The sequence below is a fragment of the Plasmodium fragile genome, assembly GCF_000956335.1.
Source record: "Plasmodium fragile strain nilgiri unplaced genomic scaffold supercont1.49, whole genome shotgun sequence".
Lineage (NCBI taxonomy): Eukaryota > Apicomplexa > Aconoidasida > Haemosporida > Plasmodiidae > Plasmodium > Plasmodium fragile.
The window spans coordinates 171837-193818 of record NW_012192629.1 but is presented as its reverse complement, the minus strand read 5'-3'; the positions used below and the strand labels follow the sequence as shown (position 1 = coordinate 193818).

General features: G+C 36.8%; 6 protein-coding genes across 6 annotated transcripts; 3 read left to right on the top strand and 3 right to left on the bottom strand.

Moving 5' to 3' along the window:
- Positions 1-1814: 1814 nt before the first annotated feature.
- AK88_03933 (uncharacterized protein) lies at positions 1815-5351 on the bottom strand (the record flags this gene model as incomplete). The annotated part of the gene is made up of 2 exons (XM_012481543.1): positions 1815-4894; positions 5159-5351. The coding sequence occupies 2 exons, from the start codon at positions 5349-5351 to the stop codon at positions 1815-1817; spliced, it is 3273 nt and encodes a 1090-aa protein (XP_012336966.1).
- Positions 5352-6584: 1233 nt separating this feature from the next.
- AK88_03932 (uncharacterized protein) lies at positions 6585-8408 on the top strand (the record flags this gene model as incomplete). The annotated part of the gene is made up of 1 exon (XM_012481542.1): positions 6585-8408. The coding sequence occupies one exon, from the start codon at positions 6585-6587 to the stop codon at positions 8406-8408; it is 1824 nt and encodes a 607-aa protein (XP_012336965.1).
- A 1038-nt stretch (positions 8409-9446) lies between these two features.
- Positions 9447-12056, bottom strand: AK88_03931 (uncharacterized protein; the record flags this gene model as incomplete). Its single annotated transcript, XM_012481541.1, has 2 exons — positions 9447-9533; positions 9705-12056. 2 exons carry the CDS (start codon positions 12054-12056, stop codon positions 9447-9449), a joined length of 2439 nt encoding a protein of 812 aa, XP_012336964.1.
- Positions 12057-14589: 2533 nt separating this feature from the next.
- Positions 14590-15933, top strand: AK88_03930 (uncharacterized protein; the record flags this gene model as incomplete). Its single annotated transcript, XM_012481540.1, has 2 exons — positions 14590-14922; positions 15196-15933. The coding sequence occupies 2 exons, from the start codon at positions 14590-14592 to the stop codon at positions 15931-15933; spliced, it is 1071 nt and encodes a 356-aa protein (XP_012336963.1).
- A 670-nt stretch (positions 15934-16603) lies between these two features.
- AK88_03929 (dihydropteroate synthase) lies at positions 16604-19144 on the bottom strand (the record flags this gene model as incomplete). The annotated part of the gene is made up of 3 exons (XM_012481539.1): positions 16604-16719; positions 16866-18758; positions 19018-19144. The coding sequence occupies 3 exons, from the start codon at positions 19142-19144 to the stop codon at positions 16604-16606; spliced, it is 2136 nt and encodes a 711-aa protein (XP_012336962.1).
- A 781-nt stretch (positions 19145-19925) lies between these two features.
- AK88_03928 (uncharacterized protein) lies at positions 19926-21059 on the top strand (the record flags this gene model as incomplete). The annotated part of the gene is made up of 6 exons (XM_012481538.1): positions 19926-20011; positions 20167-20252; positions 20421-20472; positions 20566-20597; positions 20725-20845; positions 21005-21059. The coding sequence occupies 6 exons, from the start codon at positions 19926-19928 to the stop codon at positions 21057-21059; spliced, it is 432 nt and encodes a 143-aa protein (XP_012336961.1).
- Positions 21060-21982: the final 923 nt, after the last annotated feature.

Below are 21982 nucleotides of genomic sequence, written 5' to 3'. Positions count from 1 at the left end.
AGGGGAAAAAAAAAAATTAATGTAAAAGGTGTAACCCCCAAAGAACAATCAAAACAAAAAAAATGCAAGTGTTCCAGTTCATTCATAAGGAAAAGAATTAAATGCAGACCTTTCCATTTCAGCTGCAACAAATAATGCAAAAAAGAAGGTCACATACATATATACGCTACATATATAGCATGTTTGTGTATTTTTATGTGAGAAAAGTTGTGTTCCCTTCAGAGAAGTGAATTTTCCCAAAGGCCTTTTTGTTTTTTCATTTGGCAAATGTGTATTAAACAATTCAGCTATGTGTACTTATTTGCTTGTGTTAATTACCCGCAAAGTTTTGCCCCTCCCCCCGTCTTCATGTTACTTCATAGTGGAGTTCATGAAAGGTACACCTCATGTCGTACTTTTTTTTTTTTCTTTCTATCTCATGGTAAATGACTTAAATTGTTAAAAGGAAAGGAAACTCGGCAAAGTGCAAAATTGGGTGTAAATAAAGTAATGCTTACACGAGCGATGAGCGCGTAAAGGGAAAAACATAAACATTATGCCGCGCCGTTGTACCCTATAGCGAAGTGTTATCCATGGAAAATTTTGTTATTTCATGTCAGAGTCATTTGCACGTGTAAGTATTATATGCATACAAGTAAGTACACCGTGAACATAGAATTGTTCTTGTTACATATGATTCTGTAGCGTGATCCGTGCGCATGTTTGGTTGTAATATGCGCAAGTATACATAGGCTCGCAAGTGCAGATGCGGGAGGGAGCTCATTTGCCCGCTCCAAAAAAAGAACTATTCGCGTATCATACATGATTGCCAAATGGCAGAATACGTATAAAAATGTGAAGCGCTATAGCAGTAGGTCAAATCGGCAGGATGGAGAATCCTCTTTTATATTTCACACCGATGAAATTGTTCAGTCTTTTTTTCAAATTAACCAAAGCCGAGGTATATTTTCCGTGTATTACACATTTAAAGGTGTAGATATACATGTAGAGTTATGAAAAAGAATGATTTGTTTTCTGAGTCATTCGCCCATAATGAAAAAAACCCATTTTGCGTTGGCAGCCTTCGAACGGCTTAATTTTGTCTACCCACTATCCCTCTTAATGTAAAAAGCCATTTTTTCACAAGAGGCACTGTTGGCATTTTTCAGCAGCGTTTTGGCTACTTTCCCACTGGAAACGTAGTATGTACTTATAAAATAGGTGTAGAAAGAAAAAAGTTTGCTGTTTTATATATATACAAACCAACGAATAGTCTGTTATTATGCTGATACATATGGGTGACCCTGCAGCTGCAGCCCATCCCACAGGTTTATATGAAGGGAAAGCAACAGTAAAATGATTTTAGCTCTCCCCCGTCTCAGAGGGCTGAAACGTGCACACACATATATACATTACATATGTGCACAGTGGTTTTATAAAGATGCATAAAAAAAGGAAGCAGCAAAAAAAAAAAAAAAAAAAAAAAAACACTTTTTTAATTAAAAATTGGCGCTTACGTGGCAAGCTTTTTTTTTCCTTTTATTCTTTTAAAAAAAAAAATTATCTAAATGTAAATTTAACAAAAAATTATATAAATATATAAATAAATGGAGCGTTTACTATTTTTTTTAAAAAAAAAAAAAAAAACAATTATGAAGGGATGGGAAAAAGACTGGCAATTTTTTTCAAAAAAAATTCCAAGTGTCCCATCATGTCGATGTTGTACTTTTTCACTACGCATATGTATATCCACACGTGTGTCCCCACATGAGACCACATTTATGAAGAGACGAGAGAGCAGTCACTTCGTCTCCCCTCACCAGTGTGGACACAACTCAGGCCCACTTGGAATACATAGTTTTGTTTATTCTCCTTATGTAAGATATGTACGTACCAATAAACACCAAAATGATTAAAAAGAGAAGAAGAAGTAAATTAAAATTTTCAATAGTGTCAAATGATCCGTTCGGCTGATAACAAGTAAAATACAGACGGTTTCCCCAGGAAAATACAAGCGTAGTAGATTCTAACAAACTGTCATTAGATATGAACCCCCTAGAATTGTATAAAATATCCGTTTGGGTAATAAAGGAGTTCAAATTTTTGTACACATTTTTATCTTTCTCTGGCCCTAAATTTAAGGAGGTTATTTTGTTCGAATCAAGAAGTAGCAAAAGATGTTTATTCGTTATTCCTCTTTTCGTTTCGGTAAAATTAAAAGATTTGACGTTATGATCAATGATATAATTTTTTTCATTTACGATGATTTTCTTCTTCTGGTCAAATAAATCAACAATTTTTTCTTTTTTCGAAGTTATCAAGTTGAAAAATCCGGGGTCTTTCTTATCCAGTAATATTTCAATGACCTGAATAATATATTTTTTCAGTTTTGCATTAAAATAATTCAGAATGACATAATTTTCACTTATCATTAAATGGAAAGGTGGGTTGGTGTGTCTGTCCAACATTTTAGAAATAATAAGATCTCCAGTAATTCCATCAATGATATACAGTGTATATATGATGCCCTCCTTCTGGTCCGTGCTTGTTATAAATGATATGATGTTATCATTCACGTACTTGTAGCATATAGACGCGTCTTTATTTATTTTTATTGGGTAAAAGGTGTCCTTCTTTGTTATGGAATTGGCAAAAACCTCCAATTTCTCATTGTGCAGATTTATGGAATATGTCATTATTAGCCCCATATCGTTGCCGAGTCCCTTTTTTTGGGGAAAGTTAGTCACTTTGAAGCCTTCAATGAAGTTTGTAGCCCCATTTATGCGGTAAAAAAATAGATCATCCTCTGTGCCGCTAGCTAAGCTTCCCCCCGCAACGGGCACCACTTTCACATTTAGTGAGTCATCCACCGCCAAGATTGATGAGCTTTTGCGGTCGATAAAAATGTTCTTAATTTCAAAGGACTCAAGTTTCTCTTCAAAAATGATAGATCCACTTAATATATCAAATATAACTATATGTGCACATTTGTCCCCTTTAAAGATTGTAATTATGGTGTCTTTGGTGAAGCTTTTAAATAGGTGAATTCCGTTGCTATAATTTAGGATTTCCGTGTTGCCGGGCTGTTTTTTGCTTGTTTGCTTTTTGCTAGATTCGTTTGTGCTAGTGGAGTTACCCCTCCTCGATGTGGCTTGCCCCTTTTTATTATTCAGGAAGATTATTTTCTTGCCGTTGTCTAATTCGGACCAGTTGTCCTTATTCAAACTGAAGACCCTTTCATAGTTCCATTGTGGAGAATATATTTCCTTTGCGCCTTTAAATTTATTGCCATCAATTTTGTATAGTATAAGACCTGTGTATAGATGTATGGCAAAGATAAAATTGTTGCGTGTGGTGACGAGAATTACCGAGCTTCCTGCGTATTTACCGCTCTGATTTTGTTCGTACTTTTTAAACGAATATTCAATCATGTCATTCATTAGATTGGACGTATGTTCCCTGCCGTGCATGCTATATGTGTCACCCCAGGTATCCTTGCCGTAGGATGGCTTTCTCTCCCTTCCATAGTTAGCTAACGAATCAGCCTTTTTCTTTTTCTCCATGCAAATATTCAGCAAGTTCATTTTATCCTCATGTGATAGGTAAAAAAAGTTAAATGGCAGCAACGATTTTTCCGCTTTTTTCTTCATAACTTCTTCTAGTACAGGTTTGTTAAATGAATTTATTTTATCCTTTATGTATCTCTCCAATTCTTGCATTAAATAAAATTGTGTTGTGTCATAGGAATGTTTTTTACTTTTTTTTTTCAAATGTTGAAAATTGTAAAAATACAGGTGCTCTATGTAAGCTAGCGATTCTTCTCTTGAATAATGGACGTGGTCATTTTTATACACAGTGAGTGATGAATCACTATACACACTAAAAAAGTAGTTGGCATTTTCTTCCTTATTATGTAAACCGATTATCATTTCTCCATTGTAGTATACGTTACTACTTTTGTTCAGAACATTTAGAGGAGCAATTCCTTCCTTCCCTGCTCTTTTAATAATAATTTTGCTTCCCTTATCCTCTGCAAATATAATATCCTTTTTTTTATACTGATTTATGTAGTATCCTATGACTTCATTTTTGTCTTTCCCTTTTACCAATTGCATTTTCTTATCCTTGTAGGTGTACACAAGTTGGTTCTGCCCTATCTTTACGACGAAGCAATTTTCTATGTTCCACTGAGCCATAGAGTCATCCCTAAAGAGTCTATGCTTTCCAGAGATGTCATTTGTATTTGCACAATTTGCACCTTCATTTGTCTCGTCCTTGTTCGCTTTGTCATTATACCCAGCTATTGACACAGACCCATAGTTGTATTTATTTCCTCCTTCTACTAATTCTACCCAGTGCAGGACCTCCTTATTATACACTACAATAACATTAATGTTCTTCACTACATTCACGTAATTAACCATTTTGTCGTTCAGCTTAAGTTGGCTAATTTTTATATCATTTTCTAAACTCTTATTTACAACATTGATCCTTACTACATGTCCCATGAATTCAGCATCCACATAAAATAAAGATATTTTCAAGTTATCAACTCCGATAATTTTGGCATAAATGCAATTTAAATTTAGGTCTTTAAAAATTAACGAGTTTATTGTGTTGTTGCTTATATTGCCTATATCTATTCTGTTGTTCAGGAGGATAAATATTTCCTCTTCGTTAATTAAAAAGTCTTCAATTATTTCGTTCTTATGCTCAAAGGAATTCAGCAGATGGGTGTCCATCGTGCTGTACACGTTAATGTACGAATAGGGTTCTCCATCATATGTGTAATTAGCTTCAACTTCATTTTCTTCCAAAGGATTTCTATAAATCAACACAGCTGCGTAATTGTCATCTCCGTGCACTTTTTTCACTTTCTCATTTTCCCGATAGTTTTCCAAATAATCGAGGGTACCTATATGGGGCGGAGAGATAAAACAAAGGGGATTTGACCGTAACGTTCAAGTGACTCTTTTCTTGCTTACACAGCATGGGGAAATACATATATGTGACATTCGCGTTCAAGTCAGATGAGAGCGTAAGGAGTCACCCTGGACACATTGTGCGCGCACACGGCGTGCAACCACGGAAAGGCAGACAAGCGCTAGCGGCACGGGCAAATGTCAGCGTAGCATGTACACTCTACAGCAATTTTTCGCCCCCTTGGCGAAGCTCTAACCTGTCTTGTAATTTAGAAACCCCACATTGCCGTTGCGACTTGAAAGGAGAACACAGCTGTTTAACAAATTCGATGTCGGCACGATAAAATTGATGTGCCCAATAAGCGGTGCAATGTTAGAATAAGGTATATGCTTTTGAAATGTTAATTTCGTTAAAAATGCTACAAAGCAAACAAAAAAATGGAACAACATTTTTGGGAGCAGTTATTTTTCACTTAAATTATCGCGAGGTGTACTTATATCTCCATGTTACAAATGAACCGCTTTGGTTTTACAATTAGGGCATGTAATCTAATGTCATATATTTTAATAACGAACAAGGTTAACTCTTTAACATGGGCAAGAAAAAAAAAAAAAAAAAAAAACAGGAAATATAAAAAGGGGGAAAAAAAGGCCAAAAGTTAACCACTGAGTTCTTCATCTTAAACACAAGTATGAAACACAACAAGGTGAACAATATGGTTACTGGATCATACGCTTTAGGCTTACATAATAAATAGAGCCAAACGTTTTAACGCATATATCTGTTAAGTATACACGTTTGATATGCAGAGGTTACTACAAACATATAAACTAACCGTAGGATAAAAAAAAAAAAAAAAAAATATATACATTTTACGTATAAAAATTTTGCCTATATTTTTCGCTCCCATTTCGAAATGTGATTTGAAAATTTCTCCAACTACATATAAAATTGTCAGCACGTGGTAATAATATAACATCTGAAGATGGGAACTTTTTCGTGGTGTGGGGGGTAAACATGTAAGAGTGGATGCGTGGCATGTGCACTGGTGCTAGCTACATTACATATGTGCGCAAAGAGACTGCAACAGGGAACGGGAGCAAGATAAACAAAAGGCAATATTGTTTTTTCTCCCTACTTGGCGCAGTTTGCCAATTTGCAAGACGCGCGCAGGGGGCTTAATTTACCCATTATTATTTTTACTTTGTTTACTTGTTCCGTTTTGTATGTTTTCACATACAGCAAATCGTAGGGCATTAAAAAGCGGCGAAAGGGTCCCTTCTCAACACGAGTGCGCCCATGTTAAGTCCTAACACGGGATATAAAAACTTCCTCGCACTTTTTTCTCTTTCACCGCGTTCACTTGTTCTCGCTTGCTTTTCGCGGACGAGCCGCACCTTGCTCTGCACACAAGGTGTTTGTTCCCTTAAGGAAAGGCCAGTTGTCCCGCGTGACATGGTTTGAAGAGGGTAAGTAGAGGTCTTCTTGCCACGGGAAAAGGCGCCGTAAAAAAGGGAACACACACACAGCGCACAAAAAAAGGGCAAACAATATATATAACGCAGAAACGCACAAACGCGTAAAGGAGCCGGACTGACGCAGCGACCCCCACTGGCGTGTGACGCACGAGCAGCTAAGAATATCCCGAACAAAAAAAAAAAAAAATGCTAATGTAGACTACTATGGATGTGAGATATGAGGGCAAGGATCTCTGGAAACGCGTCACAAACTATTTCAGCAAGGATTACCAAAACGGTGATAAAACGGACACACTCATAAATGGCGATACGCGCAACAACAATGACGAAAATAAAAGGGTAAAGACAAGGACGCTAAATTTTATGGCCTCGTCCGCCCTAGTTTTGTGTGTGCTGCACCCCTTGGACACCATAAGAACGAGGAAGCAGATATACAAAGTGTACAAGAACTCGTACCCCTATTACTATAACAACAAATACAACCTGTTCTATATTTTGAAAAAAGAAAAAATAGAAAGCATTTATCGTGGCTTACTGGCTACGTTGCTAACCTCGGGACTGTCCCATGGCATATTCCGCTTCATATATGACACACTGAATTATTACGCATTTCGGCAATTCAACGATGATAATGGAGTGAATAATAAAAAATATGATACCACGGTAGGTAGACGCAAGGCGGAGTACCCAGCGGGAGAGGCAAACCAGGTGTGCAACTCGGCGTTGAGAGATTCCGCTGAAGGAGGAAACGTAATAGAAAATTCAAGGGGCAGTAGAGAAATACCATGGGAGAGCCCCAAATTTGTAAAAAGTGCTATAGAAAGAAGACAGGAAGACTTCATGATCTCCAATGTGTCTTATAAAAAACATGTTAACGAGAAAGACAACGCTTCAGGTAGTGACAACACAAACGCGCCAATTAGTGGTCACAAAAATATGAAGTATTACATCATCACCAGCAGCGTGAGCTCCATCATTAGTGTTTGTATTCAACACCCAATATGGCTGATTAAAACGAAAATAGAGTGCACCATAAATTTAAACTACAAATTTTTAAACTACAAAAGCAGAATAACGAGCAAACATTACAACATCTTTGTGGAAAGGAATAAAATGTTTACGAGTAAAATTGTCCCCAAAGTGGCGAAGGTTTTCCTTTTCTGTGGTTATCATTTGGGAAGGAAAAATAGGACAGGCAAAAAAATCAAATCCTTGCTGAATGATGATCTGCTCAAGTATTATAGGAACAATTTTGTGTACAATAAAAATGTGAAGACAAGAAAAAAGTTCAACCATCTCACATATGTAAATGATAAGACAGCATTTTTACACAAAAGTGTAAAGAGAAAAATTGAACACAACTATTTGTTGTACAAATATTACACCTTGTCAAATATGGAGAGAAAACAAATGACGAAAATGCTAATTTCAAATCATCGCAAAAAATTTTCGCGCAGATATTTGAAATATTTGAAAGCATACTTCACTAATAATCAAATACTGCGCATTTTCAAAAGGGAACAAAGTAAAAATGGCATCAGTACAATTTATAATTACAAGAACTATTTCCAATTTGTGTATAATGTATATAAGAGAGAAAAATTATTTTCATTTTATAAAGGGTTTTTAACATCTATATTGCTGACCCCTCATGTAGCCATTCAGTTTTATGTGTATGAATATTTAACGTATCATTTTAGTTGTGAATATTTCAGAAATGAGTTTGTGGGAGAAGACTCCTATATTTCATCAAACACCCTAGCCAAAACGTTACCATTTTTGTATGGCGTTTTATCAAAATTCATTGCTGTCATGTTTACCTATCCATTATATACTATAAAAGTGAGGCAACAAGTGCAGATGAAAAACTATGGCTTCCTAAATGTAGTAGTTAATATTTTCAGGCTAGAGGGAATCAAATCCTTTTATACTGGCCTTAATATGCATTTACTACGTAACTGTTTGCAAAATGGAATGCTCTTTTTTATATTTGAATATTTGAATGCTGGCTCCGCGGGGGTGAAGTGATTCCCATGGGACACTTCTTTGGAATTACCTCTACAGAGTTGCATTTTTTTTTTTTTATGTATCATTTGGAAAGGCTTCTTTTTTTTTTTTTTGTCTTTTATGCGAATTTTTTCGCTACGCTTGGTGCAATTAGCCCAACACCTTTGTTTATTTTTTTGTCCTACGCAAAGGAGGGATCACGCCTGCACACAAGCGTGCATATGCACATACATACATAAATATATTAATTTGTGCGTGTATGCGTTACACCCCCCTTGCACATGACATGTCCAAAACCCGAGCAAACTCACAAAATGGAGTGACCTTGTATGCATTCCCGCCCCTGAACCCCACTCTTGGTGTTCGTAACATAAATGCTGCAACCTTTGCGTATTTACAAAATAACAACGGCGCATTCCCATTTTTGCACACTACATGGGGAAAATTTTTGTGACGGCCTGCTCATGCCCCCTCAACTCTCTATGCAGTAGACTAACCTTCATATTTTTATGAAGCCCATTTGATAATAAAGAATTTACAAAAAATTTCCTAAAATTTATTCACCAAAAAAAAAAAAAAAAAAAAGGGGAAGGCAATAAATTGTGGGCGTAAAAATGAAGCAGCGATGTGTCACCTCAATGCAAGGGCAAATAATTAACAACACTGTTTTGGGTAATCACATGGCACGTGCGTGCCGGGGGAAAAAAAAATAACTAAACATAGCTGTGTGTATGTGCGTAAGTGCAAACACACATATGCACATATATATGCAGCGCTCTGTGCGCTCCCAAACACACTTAGCATATTAAACAAACATGTGAAAGCAGCCGATGAGTGCTGTTCAGCGGAGACATTGGCCTCTGCGCACTGGCAAAAAAGAAGCACGATGGGACGCGGTATGGGAAGTGGGACAGGAAGATCTCCGTTTTTTTAAATGTACACATTCACCCACTTGCCCCCATTCTGTGTACTTTGCGTCTTGGCTTCTGCGTCCCTTAGGGTGCTTCAAATTACTCTCCTGTATTTCATTACCGCGGCGCCATATGTGCGTACGAATCTCTACGGTATGTAAATGTACAGTTGGCTGTTTTCTTCCTTCTGGAGGTATTCCCTCTCGACTAGCAAATCTATTTTTTTCTCGATGATCTACAGAGGGAGGGAAAAAACAAGAGCTCGCGGATGAAGATGCATGCGAACTCACGTAAGAAGCGGTTCCACCCGCTTGCTTAAAGACACGCATTTGGGAGGACTATTTACGGCGAATTTTGCCACACAATGGAGATAACAAAAAAGAAAAAAAAAGTTCGCCTTAATTACCTGGTTGGTGGGGGCAAAACAGGAGAGCGACTTTTTGACATAATCAAATATTTGATCGTAGAATAATTTCTTATGCGCTTTCATAACACGGACAATGGCAGCTTCAATGGCCATGGTTCGATCTTCCTTAATCTTTTCGTGCTCCTTAGAAAGCAATGCAGTAGCCTTCTTGATGTACACCTTATTATGCGGATAGGAAAAATTTGGGTTGATAAAAAAAGTGGAAGAATTCCAATCAACGAGTTGATCATTGGAAGATATTATTTTAAAATAATGTAAACACGAGTACATATTATTTGTAAATGTCTTCAAGTCAATGTTCAACTCTGTTTTTATAATTTCATAATTGATAAATTTATGTTTATTAAAAAGGAGAATTATCTGCGCATTAACAATATTGCAGTAAAGGTAATACACACAATTCTGGAATGTACATGTTAAAATAACTTCACTCAATTCATATATCCATTCTAATTTTTTATTTTTATTATCCATCTTGTAATATTCTTCAAACAATTCTATACACTTGTTAAAAGTATCACTCAATTTCATAGGCGTTTTTTCAAAGGTTGGCCAGAAACCCTTGTTCAATATTTTTACTGTGAAAAAATTCTGGATGTTTTTCAGAGTAAGGTCATTTTCACAATGTGCATATTTCGAATTGACAAAATCCAGAAATTTATTATTCGTCGTGTTGTTATTTATCATGTCTTGAATCATCCCCACCAATTTGGATGTATATTGAGACCCGCACAAGAAGTACAAATTTTCTATAAATTTTTTTTCCACACTAAGGGATATATAAATATTATTGATCAGTCTGTTTGCTAGATAAATTCTGTAGTACTCGAAAAAGCTTTCCTTATTGCTTGTGTAGTTGAAAATTTCCACAATTTCTGTCATTTGTTTTTTTAGCTCGATTGTGTCTTTTTTGTGTGTATCCTCAGGGTGCTCTTCTCCAGTGCGGTATGTCATCTGGTGCGCCTTTTCATTTACTGAGTAGTTAGAAGTGTCTCCTTCGTTGCCTTGATGGGAGGTTAATTGTTCTGGTTCGTCCCGCTTCTTTAATATATTATCAGCGTACAGCACCAGCAGCTTTACTGTGCTGAAATACTCATCCTCGTGCTCCACAAAACTTTCAAAGTAATCTTTAAGGCACTCCTTAAAATGGTGATCAATGGACTTGTTCGAAATGGCAAAAAAGGCTAACTTAAAAACATTGTCGTAGTGGTTATGCAGTTTAATCAGTTCGTCAATGTATCCACAAAGGGCGTACTCATCCTTCTGCTGAGCAATATTGCTATTTACATTTGAACCGCACAACATATCATCAGCTGCCTTTTCGTTGCTACAAATACTTCGTGACATTTGGATGTATTTTTCTTTCAAATTGTTTCCCTCCGTTTTTACGTAATCCCCTATCATTTTTTTGAGCCCTTCTATGGCCTCGGGAAAATAGGAAAACAAAATATACGTTCTTCTCAAACATCTTATGTTGTTACTTTTCAGCATGTCGAAAATGTTATTTTTATTACTCAGCAGTTGTTCCAATTTTTCATATATCAATATTCTCACAACAATATTTGTCACCTTTTCGCAAGTCTCTTCTATCAGATTTAACGTTTTGTTCTTTTCAAATTCTTTTTGTATAGAACTTTCAATTGAGATAATGTACTCATCAAAGGTTAAATTGGCGAGCCAATTGTCTCCTTCCGTTTTATAATAATTTTCCACATTTTCCAAAATTTTTTTTTCTATATCATGTTCATACATTTTCTCGTTACTGTCTTCATCTAACTCTTTATACAGATGAACCAAATCACAGAATAATTTTTTCTCCTCTTCTTTTTCATCCTTGCGCAAATTATCGTAAATTTGGTAAACGATATTTCGAATTACCTCTCTTAAATCGTTAAAAAGAGTAATTTTGAAAATATTTTTTGTGTACGCACTTAGGCATAAAGAGCTGTTATACTCTACATAGTAACGATCGAGGTACCGCAAAAATTTATTCATCCAGGTTGTGTAAAAAGAATATTTAAACCAGGCGTCTATTAAAATTTTCGCCTTCATTAATTCCTCTTTATTTCTTAACAACGGCTTGATTTTTTCCACAGTGTACACGGATAAACTTTCTCCATATTTTCTATACACCTCTTTCGAATAACAAAATGGGTTTTTTCTTGCACACATATTGTATACAACAGTATACAACCTTGTGTACTCCGTAGCACTGAATAAATGCTTATTATGTTCAATCTGTTCATTTTCTAAATAATTTTCTATCTTCTCTATCGCTTCTTCCTTTATTATTTTCCACCCGCTCTCAAAATTTACATTTGCAATGTCCATTTTGGCTAATTCGTTTTATCCCCGTTCGTCCACACTTCGGCATGTGCGCCTAGGTGTGTATACCTGCTGTGTAAAAAGGTGTTATCTCAAGTTACCACACAAAGCAGGCCACCTCGCACATGTGTGTACTTGCAAAGGCATGTTACAAGCACGCGTGCACACATATGTCCTTTTTGCCCTGCACAATGCGTTTGACTTCACTCGGCATAAAAGGCAAAACCAGGGGCAGAAGTCATGTTTGCGTGCGTTACAAATTGCCACGTAGTTTGGCAAAATGCTGCAATGCCGCGAAAAGCTACGGAATGATTTACGTACGCTGGCCTGTATGGCGTGAGGGACGCAGCAGGGAGGCAGAGTGTTCACCGCTGGATGGAATTACCTTTTTTTTTTTTTTTTTTTTTTTTTTTTTTTTTTTTTTTTAAATGTCCGTAAAGACTTTAAAAACCATAAGAAGGCAATATGAGCCGTATGCACGCATGCGCTTGCCTTTCCCTTTCTCCACGTTCTTCAAAAACGCACACGATGTGCTGCAAAGCAGGCACCACAACAAAAAGGAAAAATAAGTTCATCCCCTAGGGGAAAAAAAAAAAATTGTTCTCTTTAAAAAAAAACAATATAGCAAGGTAAATAATAGCAATATTTAGCCACGCTTTCATAATGGAAATACTCGCAAGCATTTGCACAAAAATAAACACACATCTTTTTCGAAGCATGCCCAAATCATAATTAATATTTTTGAACAGACATTTCAGGAATGGAGACATACGATTGGAAGAAGTAAATCGAAAGGGGGGCGGAACTCCTTTATTCTTACAGTGAAGTGTACCGTTTTGCCCGTTCGTCCGTTTGCTAATTTATGTTTTTTTTTTTTTTTTTTCCCTTTTGCGATTTCCCCTGAATCCGCATAAAGAGGTATACAAAAAGGCAAAAATACAACTTCGAAGTAGGGGTGCAGCTGGGCGCGGTGCTTTTGTCCGCTTGGTGATAATGTTATACTTCTGTACGGTATGCAGTTTCGTTGGGGAATTAGCCATACTCACGCATATACACACCCCAATTGGTGAAAAAAAAACAAGGTCATTCACTTGCTCTTGTTTGTCCGGTTGTCTGCTTGGCCGTCTGCACATTCCCTTTCAGAAAAAGGAAGCAAGTTGGGCATTCTGCGATTTTTCCATATCACTGTAGATTCACATAAGGTGAAAGACAGGCACATGTTCGTTGTTTTTACAAAAAAATATTTTCCCGTTTAAAGAGCTCCATTTAAAGTGCTCTATTTAAAGGGGGTCTTTTTAAAGTGCGCCATTTTACCTTTGCACAGGTTACACATTTGTTGCAAACCCAAATGAAAAACTCGTTCGTCCCTTCAAATGATACAATTTTTGCACTTAACAGATAAAGGAAGGATATTCACCAAAGAGCCATTTTGAAAACGTTCCAGAACATTTCACGATGGTGCAAGAATGTTCTAAATTGAAAAAATGTTGCATAAAAAAAATTTTGTGCTGTTCCTTCATATACATACAAAGCGTTTCTGCCACTCACGCAGTTGTGGTGAATCCTATCAATGGGCAACCGAGTTGCAGCGAGTTTGAATCATTTGTCTTTCTCTTTCTGCGTACACATTTACATGGATATTTATGAAATATTTCGCTCAATTATTTTATTCATATTTTTTTTTGTTCACTTTCATGCATGCAGTTCACATGGCATATTTGAGTTAAAAAAATATTTCGTTTTATAAAGTGCATGTTGGTGTGATTTCGTGTCTGGAAAACTTTTTCTGTTCGCATAGTTGACGCCTTTTTTTTTTTTTTTTTGCTACTTATATCGTAATGTTATTTTAATGTATACACAAATATTTTTTTTAATTTAACTGGCTAAGTGATCTCGTTATTTTTTCACTCAACGGGCATTTGTTCACCTGCTCATGCACTTGCCCCTTTGCATATATGAACAGAAAAGGACCGCACAAAACATCAAATATTCGTTTTAGCTAACAGCTTATCTGACCCCGCTTTGTCTTCTTGGACGTGACTCAACTTGTTGGATTTATCGCCTCATTCACAACTGGAAAAAAAATGATGGCGAAAAAATTGCAAAAAAATGTTCTACAAAAATGAAAATTGCGCCAAATCATTCGGGAAATTTTTCAAAATAGGTGCAGATACGCATCCTAGAAAATTGCAAATATTCCCATTTTAATATGCACATATGTGTGCCTACATGTGCAAGTTTATGCATAGTCCTCGGGGGTGGTGGAAAACACCCTAATGAAAGTTTAATTCTTCTCTGAGCGGATATTGTTGCCTCCCCTTCTTCATCTCGCAAAAGCAGTAGTGTTGATTAATATACACGCACACATTTTTGCAAACACCGTGTAGACAGATAGAGGAACCAACTTTGCATTGTTCGGAAACCTTCAGCATCACTTTTGTTCGTTTTGTTTTCCAAAATAGATCACAGACACATTGTGTGACCTCACCTGACGTTGTTTTACACCCTTCCAGACAAAAAAAAAAAAAAAAAAAAAAAAATGTCGGACATGTCAACTTGCCCTCTTAACGACTTCTTCGACGTTGATGAAGAAAACAATTTGGATGAATTAAAGAAGAAAGATACAGAAATATACGATGGATCGTTTTTATCCTACATTTATAACCAATTTGCGTTTTGTTGCACAAACTTTTTCGACGAGCTGGAAAAAAAAAATAAAAAAAAGAACATTACATTAAAGAAAACCTTCTTGGATGACTATGATAAGAACAAAAAGGATGTTAGCCAATACCAGATCTTTGATAAAATTCTCAAAAAAAGTGCAGACATGGCTAAGGAGGTGCCATTGGATTCGAAATATTTTAACCCTCACGTGAGTACACACTACCGAGTAGTGAAGAAAAAAAAAAAAAAAAAAGTGCAACTTCATTACTAGGCGATGTAGAGATACATAATTGTTCCTTCCCTCATGGGAGAAAAACCAAATCCATATTGCACATGTCAGCAGTGCAGGAAGGGAAAGAAAAAGGCGTTCTCGTATGCCCTTGGCGATTTTTCAAAATGTGCATTTTGCATTTTTATGACAATCCTGAAAGTAACCATTACAATTGACTTCTTTTTTTTTTTCCATCCCCCTCTTTCGCAGGCGGACTGGTTTGAATGCGCCCATGAGGTAGACATTGAACTGACGAGCGAAGAAGTTGAGTTTTGCATTTTTAACTTTTTTTTAAAAATGTACAGATCGGAATCAAGAGACAAGGATTTACTTCTATCTATCATATTGGAATGTTTGTACAGCAGGAAAAACTTCAAAAAGGAGTCTTACTCTCAAAAAGAAAAATTAAAATTTTTAAAAGAAATAAAAAGTATAGAAATAACTAGCTTCAAAGAGTCATTAAATGAATTGATTAACACAATTGAAAATACCAATTTTGTTCAAATTAATACAGACCAAATGAAGAATGATAAGTTTCATTTCAAATTATACGTTACCATTCAAATTAAGTACACCCTTGGCGTTTACATTTTTAATTGCGATGAGGTTTACGACATAGTTGTTATTGATTGTAATACATTAAATAATAACATCCCCAAAATTATGAGCTTTTGCTCCTTGAGGAAATTTATATCCTTCCTGAACAGTGTTTATTCAATTAATTTTACTGATGAAAATGTGTACCAGTCATTTCCAATCGTCGTGTACGAGTCCAAGGAGTGCTACGCACTTTCGCATAATCACCTCCCCCTGAAGGAGACCGTGTTCAATAATAGAAGAAGGGGCAAATTCCAGAAAAGGGACATTTTTAATGACCAAGGGGGAGACGAGCAGGAACAACAACATGGGGAGCAAAGCGAAGGGGAGTCGAATGGGGTTGCAACTTAGACGAAGGAGAGCCCGCTATGACATTGTGCCATATGCGAATACACGCAAATGCATATAATTGGCATCCTAAAAAACGTTGGGGGAAGATGGGAAAAATGGAGACCCGTCCCTTAAGAGATGTTGTTCTATACATATAAGTGATTATGCATGGCTCCATGCATATGTCCTGAGAAGGGCCAACTGAACCAAAGGTGAGTTCACTTAAAAGCGTTTCAAGGAGATCCTCTATGTGTTTATTTAAATAGAAAGGGGAAGAAATTCAGCGATATACTCAAAATGGAAGCGTGCAATTTGTGTTTTCATGCAGAAAAATTGCAGCCACACACATACATATATGCACTGTGCAGGGATGATTTTTCAACAATGTGTTACATGCACAAGGCGTCATCTTTACGTTGAGATAAGCAAGCACATACAGATCGCGAGTCTGCTATGGACAGATGCATATCACTGCTAGGCCCCCCGATAGGGGAGGGAACCACGACACGGCACTATAAATGTAAAGCTTAAAAAGTATATATAGGACAAGTAAATGAAAGCTGCTATACGTCTACTTATTTGGTACACTCTCATTATGGCATGTGTATATATTAGGAGGACGCAATTCAAACTGGTGATACACTTATTGGAGGCATTATATTGCCTTTGCGTTAACTGCCATGATATTACCCTAAGATTCATGAATCCTTTCGAGCACATCCAAGACTGCCTTGGTTTCTAACACGTCGTGAACTCTGATAAGGTCCACCTTTTTGTAAAAGCTGTAGGAAGCAAGTGCTAATCCACCTAAAAAAAAAGTGAGAGAAGGGGGGATGTTAAAAGTGGGGCATCACACGTGATGTAGAGTAGATCGAAGGATAAACAAATGTACAGCACATGTCCGGGCCACTTAAATACACGTTTTGCCAATCACAGAGTTGACGAATTCTTACCGCAAATATTTTTCTGGTACAAAAGCTGATCCTTGTCCTGACGCATGTAGTTCATTTTGAACCTCCACAGTTGTGACGTGTCACCATTCGTCAGTTTGGTACCCCCGTTAGTCAGTTTCCAGCCCCAATTAGTCAATTTCGCACCCCCGTTGGCCAGTTTGGAGTCCCCGTTAGTCGGTTTGGAGTCCCTATTAATCAGTTTGGTGCCTGCCTTAGTCAGTTCTAAGCCCCTATTAATTGCGCCATTTTCCTCCATGCAGTGGGCAATAAATCGCTTCCTCGAGTAGCCAAGAAACAGCGGGTAATCATCATAAACATGAATATGCTGCAACAGCTTAATGGATTGGTCATGTTTTTTAGCAAACCCTAGGCCAACATCAAAGAGAATTCGGTAACGTGGTATCCCATTGAGAACGAGGAAATTCAATCTATCTTCTAAATACTTTTTAATGTCATTTACAACATCATCGTAATTTGTTAATTTATCCATGGTGTGTGGATTTCCTCTCTTGTGCATTAAAACGACGGAATAAAATTTATTTCTCCTTTTTAATAATTTTATAACATCTGGGTTGTGTGTACACGCACTGATATCGTTTAGGATGTCCACCAAATCGTCTTCCACGCACTCTTTGAACAGATCATAATTGACAGTGTCAATGCTTATAATTGGTTTTGCGTCCCTCACTTTTCGTAGGACTGCGCCCTCTTCGTCGCGCTCGGCATTTTTCCTGGCATCTCCCATGGTAGCTCTGTCCGTCGCACCACTTCCAACCTCGCGCTCCAGCTTATGCCACTCCTCCTTAAACAGCTTCAAAACGGGTATAACCAAATCTCGTTCAGTGACATTCGGATTGGGTACCACGTACGGCGAGGATGATTCCCCCCCGATGTCAATCACGTTCGCCCCATCATTTGTCATTTCGAAAATCCTTTCCACAGCTTTCACAGGATCAACAAACAAACCACCATCAGAAAAGGAATCATAATTGACATTCAAAATGCCCACTATATGAGTTCTTTCTTTCAAGTATGACACTTTATCTTTCAATACGTACAGCCTTTTATTATTATTCCTGATATGAATGTTATACTTCTGTTCAAAATTTTCAACATACTTTTTATAAGTTGAGCGAATGGTATCTTCAAATGTTCTGTGCCTATACTCGGGAATAATATCATTTAGGCAGAGGAGGATACTATACCTATATTTTGTGTACACATGAGGGATACATAAGAATCCAATTTTGTCCCTCAGATTTTGAATAATTTCGAGACGGTTCTGATCACTAGTTTGACTTATGTCAATATATTTTGTGATGATATTATATACGTCTTCTTTTTTTAAACTTATGCTTCTCTCAAAAATTGTGTAGTTGTTAAAAAATAAAATGTCAATGTCTATTATGCGATTTTCAAATATTTCTCCCTGACCCTTTTTGCTTTCTGTTCTTTTCATGATTTGTTCTATGTACTTTAAAATTACGAGCATGGTAAGGGGGTCTTCAACAAATGTCCTAACTACAACGGTTAAGTTAAAAAAATAACTGGTGTAATATTTATCTTTAGATTGCTCTAAGTTTTTCTTCATTATTTCGTCGTTCTGTTTGATTATTCTTCTTGTTTCATTTTCGTAATCCTGTACACTGACTTCCTTGATAACACTTTCATTTATTTTCTCATTTTTTAAAAACAGTTCTAGTTCTTTGCACTCATAAATTAAATCATCACTTTCTTCGTATCTCGACTTTTCCACAGTTCGGACCACATCCCTTATCCATGAAACTTCACTTGGGGGATGTCCTTCTGTCACCTTTCCTAATCTGTTTGCTTCATCCAGGACGATGTATTCCGGCACAGTTTCGTAAATGTACGAACTGTTGATAATTTTGCCTAACATATTTTAAGAAAAAAGGGAACGAAAAAATGTGGTTAATGGTCGCTTAAGCGGGGGGCACATCTAGCGTGGCAGCATTTGGACATGTTGTATGTGTGTGTGTTTATTATTGGGGGGAGAAAGTATGCCCTTCTCAATGTACACATGCTCGTAGGAAAAAATTTCCAAGGGGGAACTCTTACGCTTCCCACATATTGCCCCTTATAAAGAGGAAAACAAATATCCCCTAAACTGTCCCCTCCTTTCTGCCCTTACCAAGATACTTCTCCGTCAGATACAGCGCCGTTTCTAAAATAGTTACGCAATTCTTTTTGTCATTAGTTCCAAAGTTTAAGACGGCTATATTCCTGGGGGTAGTGTTCCTCTTGTTTAAATCCGCCATGGCGGTCCTCGATTGTTACTGGTGCTGTTCTGTTTATTTGCGTTCTGCTGTTGCTACACGTTGCCTATATATATATATATCCTATTTACAGCTTACTTATATCAACCAAAATTTTTCCCTATATTTATGCCCTATTAATAAGCTTATTTTTTTTAAGGTGAGCCACCCCGTGTTGTGTAATTCGTGGACTACGTTCTCTTAGGTTTAGAACAGTGTATTCAGGGTTCCCGTGAAAGGTTTCAATATGTATCCTAGTGTGAACCTATTTGTGGAAGATGTGGATTTTAAAACGTGGGGTGTTGCTGCACGTTTTTTTCGCCGTTACTGACGCATAACAATGGTTTGACAATTCTACCACTTAGGTTAAAAATGAATTTATTTTTAGTGCCGAAATGTAGAGGGCGCGCTGCAAAGTAAAGGGTACGAAGTGCGGGATGTCAAGGTGTAAGGAAGCGCTTGCTTAGCTGACTTATTCGGGGTCAGTTTATGTTTTCCGCTTGTACATATTAAGCACACTTTTTTAGTTAATCCAATAGAAAAAAAGAAAAAAACAAAAATTGCGAATGCCATATGGAACAGCATAATGAATCTGATGCATGTAGAGATATAGAAGCAAATGCAAGCCCACAATTGTTCATAGTCCAAAGGGGCGATGCAAACGCGGGGAGAAAGCAGTTGTGTAAGTGGTCGCTTCGATTCGGCAAGTGAATGACAAAGCGATCCTTGTATGTGCATCTGCCATCTTTCTCGAGTTGTTGCTTCTTTTCCCCCCAGAAGGAAAATGAATTATAACATATTTAATGATTGGTACAAAACCTTCAGTTGCCTCGGGACCATAAGAAAAATTAACATCTTTGTGAGCCAGAAGTAAAGAGAAAAATGGAATGCTCCAAATGGATGCGCCGATAGTTGCATATGCGTACCGTGTGTTTAGTCCGCGCATGTGGGGCACTCCAAAAAAGATGCCACACTTTCACAAGACAGTAATTGCCTTGATGAATACATACTCCCTACCCTTTCAGCAAAGAGAAGGCAAATGTCGAAGAGCTAAAAATAATTAATGAAAATAACTACGTGTCCCATTCCATCGCCATTTTAACGGCTTTAGGTTAGGTCCACAGTAGAATGCACAGACCTCTTTCACGTTTAATCAGCTTGTAATGTTAATGCATTTTTACGAATCGTCGAGGGAAATGACCCTCTTGGTGCACATACACATACACATGTGCATGTGTGTATTTTATATTATATATATTTTTTTTTTTTTTTTTTGAAGGCATTCTGACAACCTTCCGGGAGTTAAGGCGCATGAAGTTTTTCAAGTTCAGGTTATTACGATACATCTATATGTGTGTGCATATGGAATCTGACAACAATATTCTCAAATTATTACTTCATTTTTTTTTTTTTCACCCTTTTAGACCCCTTTTGCCTAACGTCATTGGACTAACGAGTAATCAAAAATATTCAGCTGGATGAACGTTCCAAATTTATTTCTTTTTTTCTCCATTGCTCATACTTGCCTGTCTGCACATGTAGAACTTGATTGATTCTCCTCACCTTTTCATCTCCCCGCACAGCTTCCTGCTCCTTCCTGTACCTGCACGCTATGTACCTAAGCCGAAGCACCATTAGCAAACTGATTCAGTTGAATTTGGAGGAGAAATCCAATGAAGGCATAGGCAACTACGTCGCCGAGATGTACGCACATAAGATGGGGATAAAAGAGAAGGACAAGAAGAATATGCCAAGTTCTTCTTCCTCACATAGAATATTTCCAATCCGTGCACATGTATAGGTGTGCTCATTTTCTCGCTCTTTGATAATGCCTTATTTGCTCTTTTTTGCTCCTTCGCACAGGTACAAAAAAGACGAACCGGAAGACTTTGTAAATTTAGTGAGAAAGCCGTTGTAGCCTTGCAACCCATTGGGCAAAATCCTCCCTCTCCAGGTGACATGGTGGGCCTGTCCTCTTCAACCAGGACAACAACGTAGGCGCACGCTACACCGAGTATTCGCCCGTTACCGAATGTTCCATGTGAATTTTCACACTTTGTATAAAAAATAAAATCGGGATAAGAAAATTCCATTCTGCTTGTTTCTTATAAGCGGGTTCCCTGTTGCGCCACGGTACGGTGTTGTGTGTGGGAGGTGTATATGCTTGGATGGAAATTAAATAACCCGCCACAAGGAAAAGAGGATCAATCCGCAGCGAAACAAAGCAGACCAAGTCGAAACGCGCAGTGGGCAAATAGAAAGACAATTCCTTCCCCCATGAGCTGCTACCTTTGAAGTGTAAAAATTGAACCTTTTCAGATGTAAGTTTGTGGGAGTTTAAAAAATGTGTACATATATTATATATATATATATATATATATATATATATATATATATATATATAAACATGTAATTTATAAATGCATCTATTTAATATATAGATATATATGCTACAATTTTCATCTTTAATTTTGTAATGAATTTCTTTTTTTTTTTTTTTTTTTTTTTTTTTTTTTTTTTTTTTTTTTTTTTTTTTTTTCATTTTTACTTATGTAAGATATATATTAATTACACTATTGCCTGATTTACATTTAATTTTATACACATACATTTAGATACGCAGCTATACATACATATACATATAATTTGTAAAAAAAGTAAAAACTGTAATAAACATATGCTTTGGATACACACATGTAAAAAAAAAAAAAAAAAGAAAAAAGAAACACTACGATATGTACATTGTATACATTGTAATATAGTAAAATATGTTATCGTATTCTCTAAAACATTGTAAATATAGGTATGGGAAAACATGGTATAGTATTTGTGGATGTCATA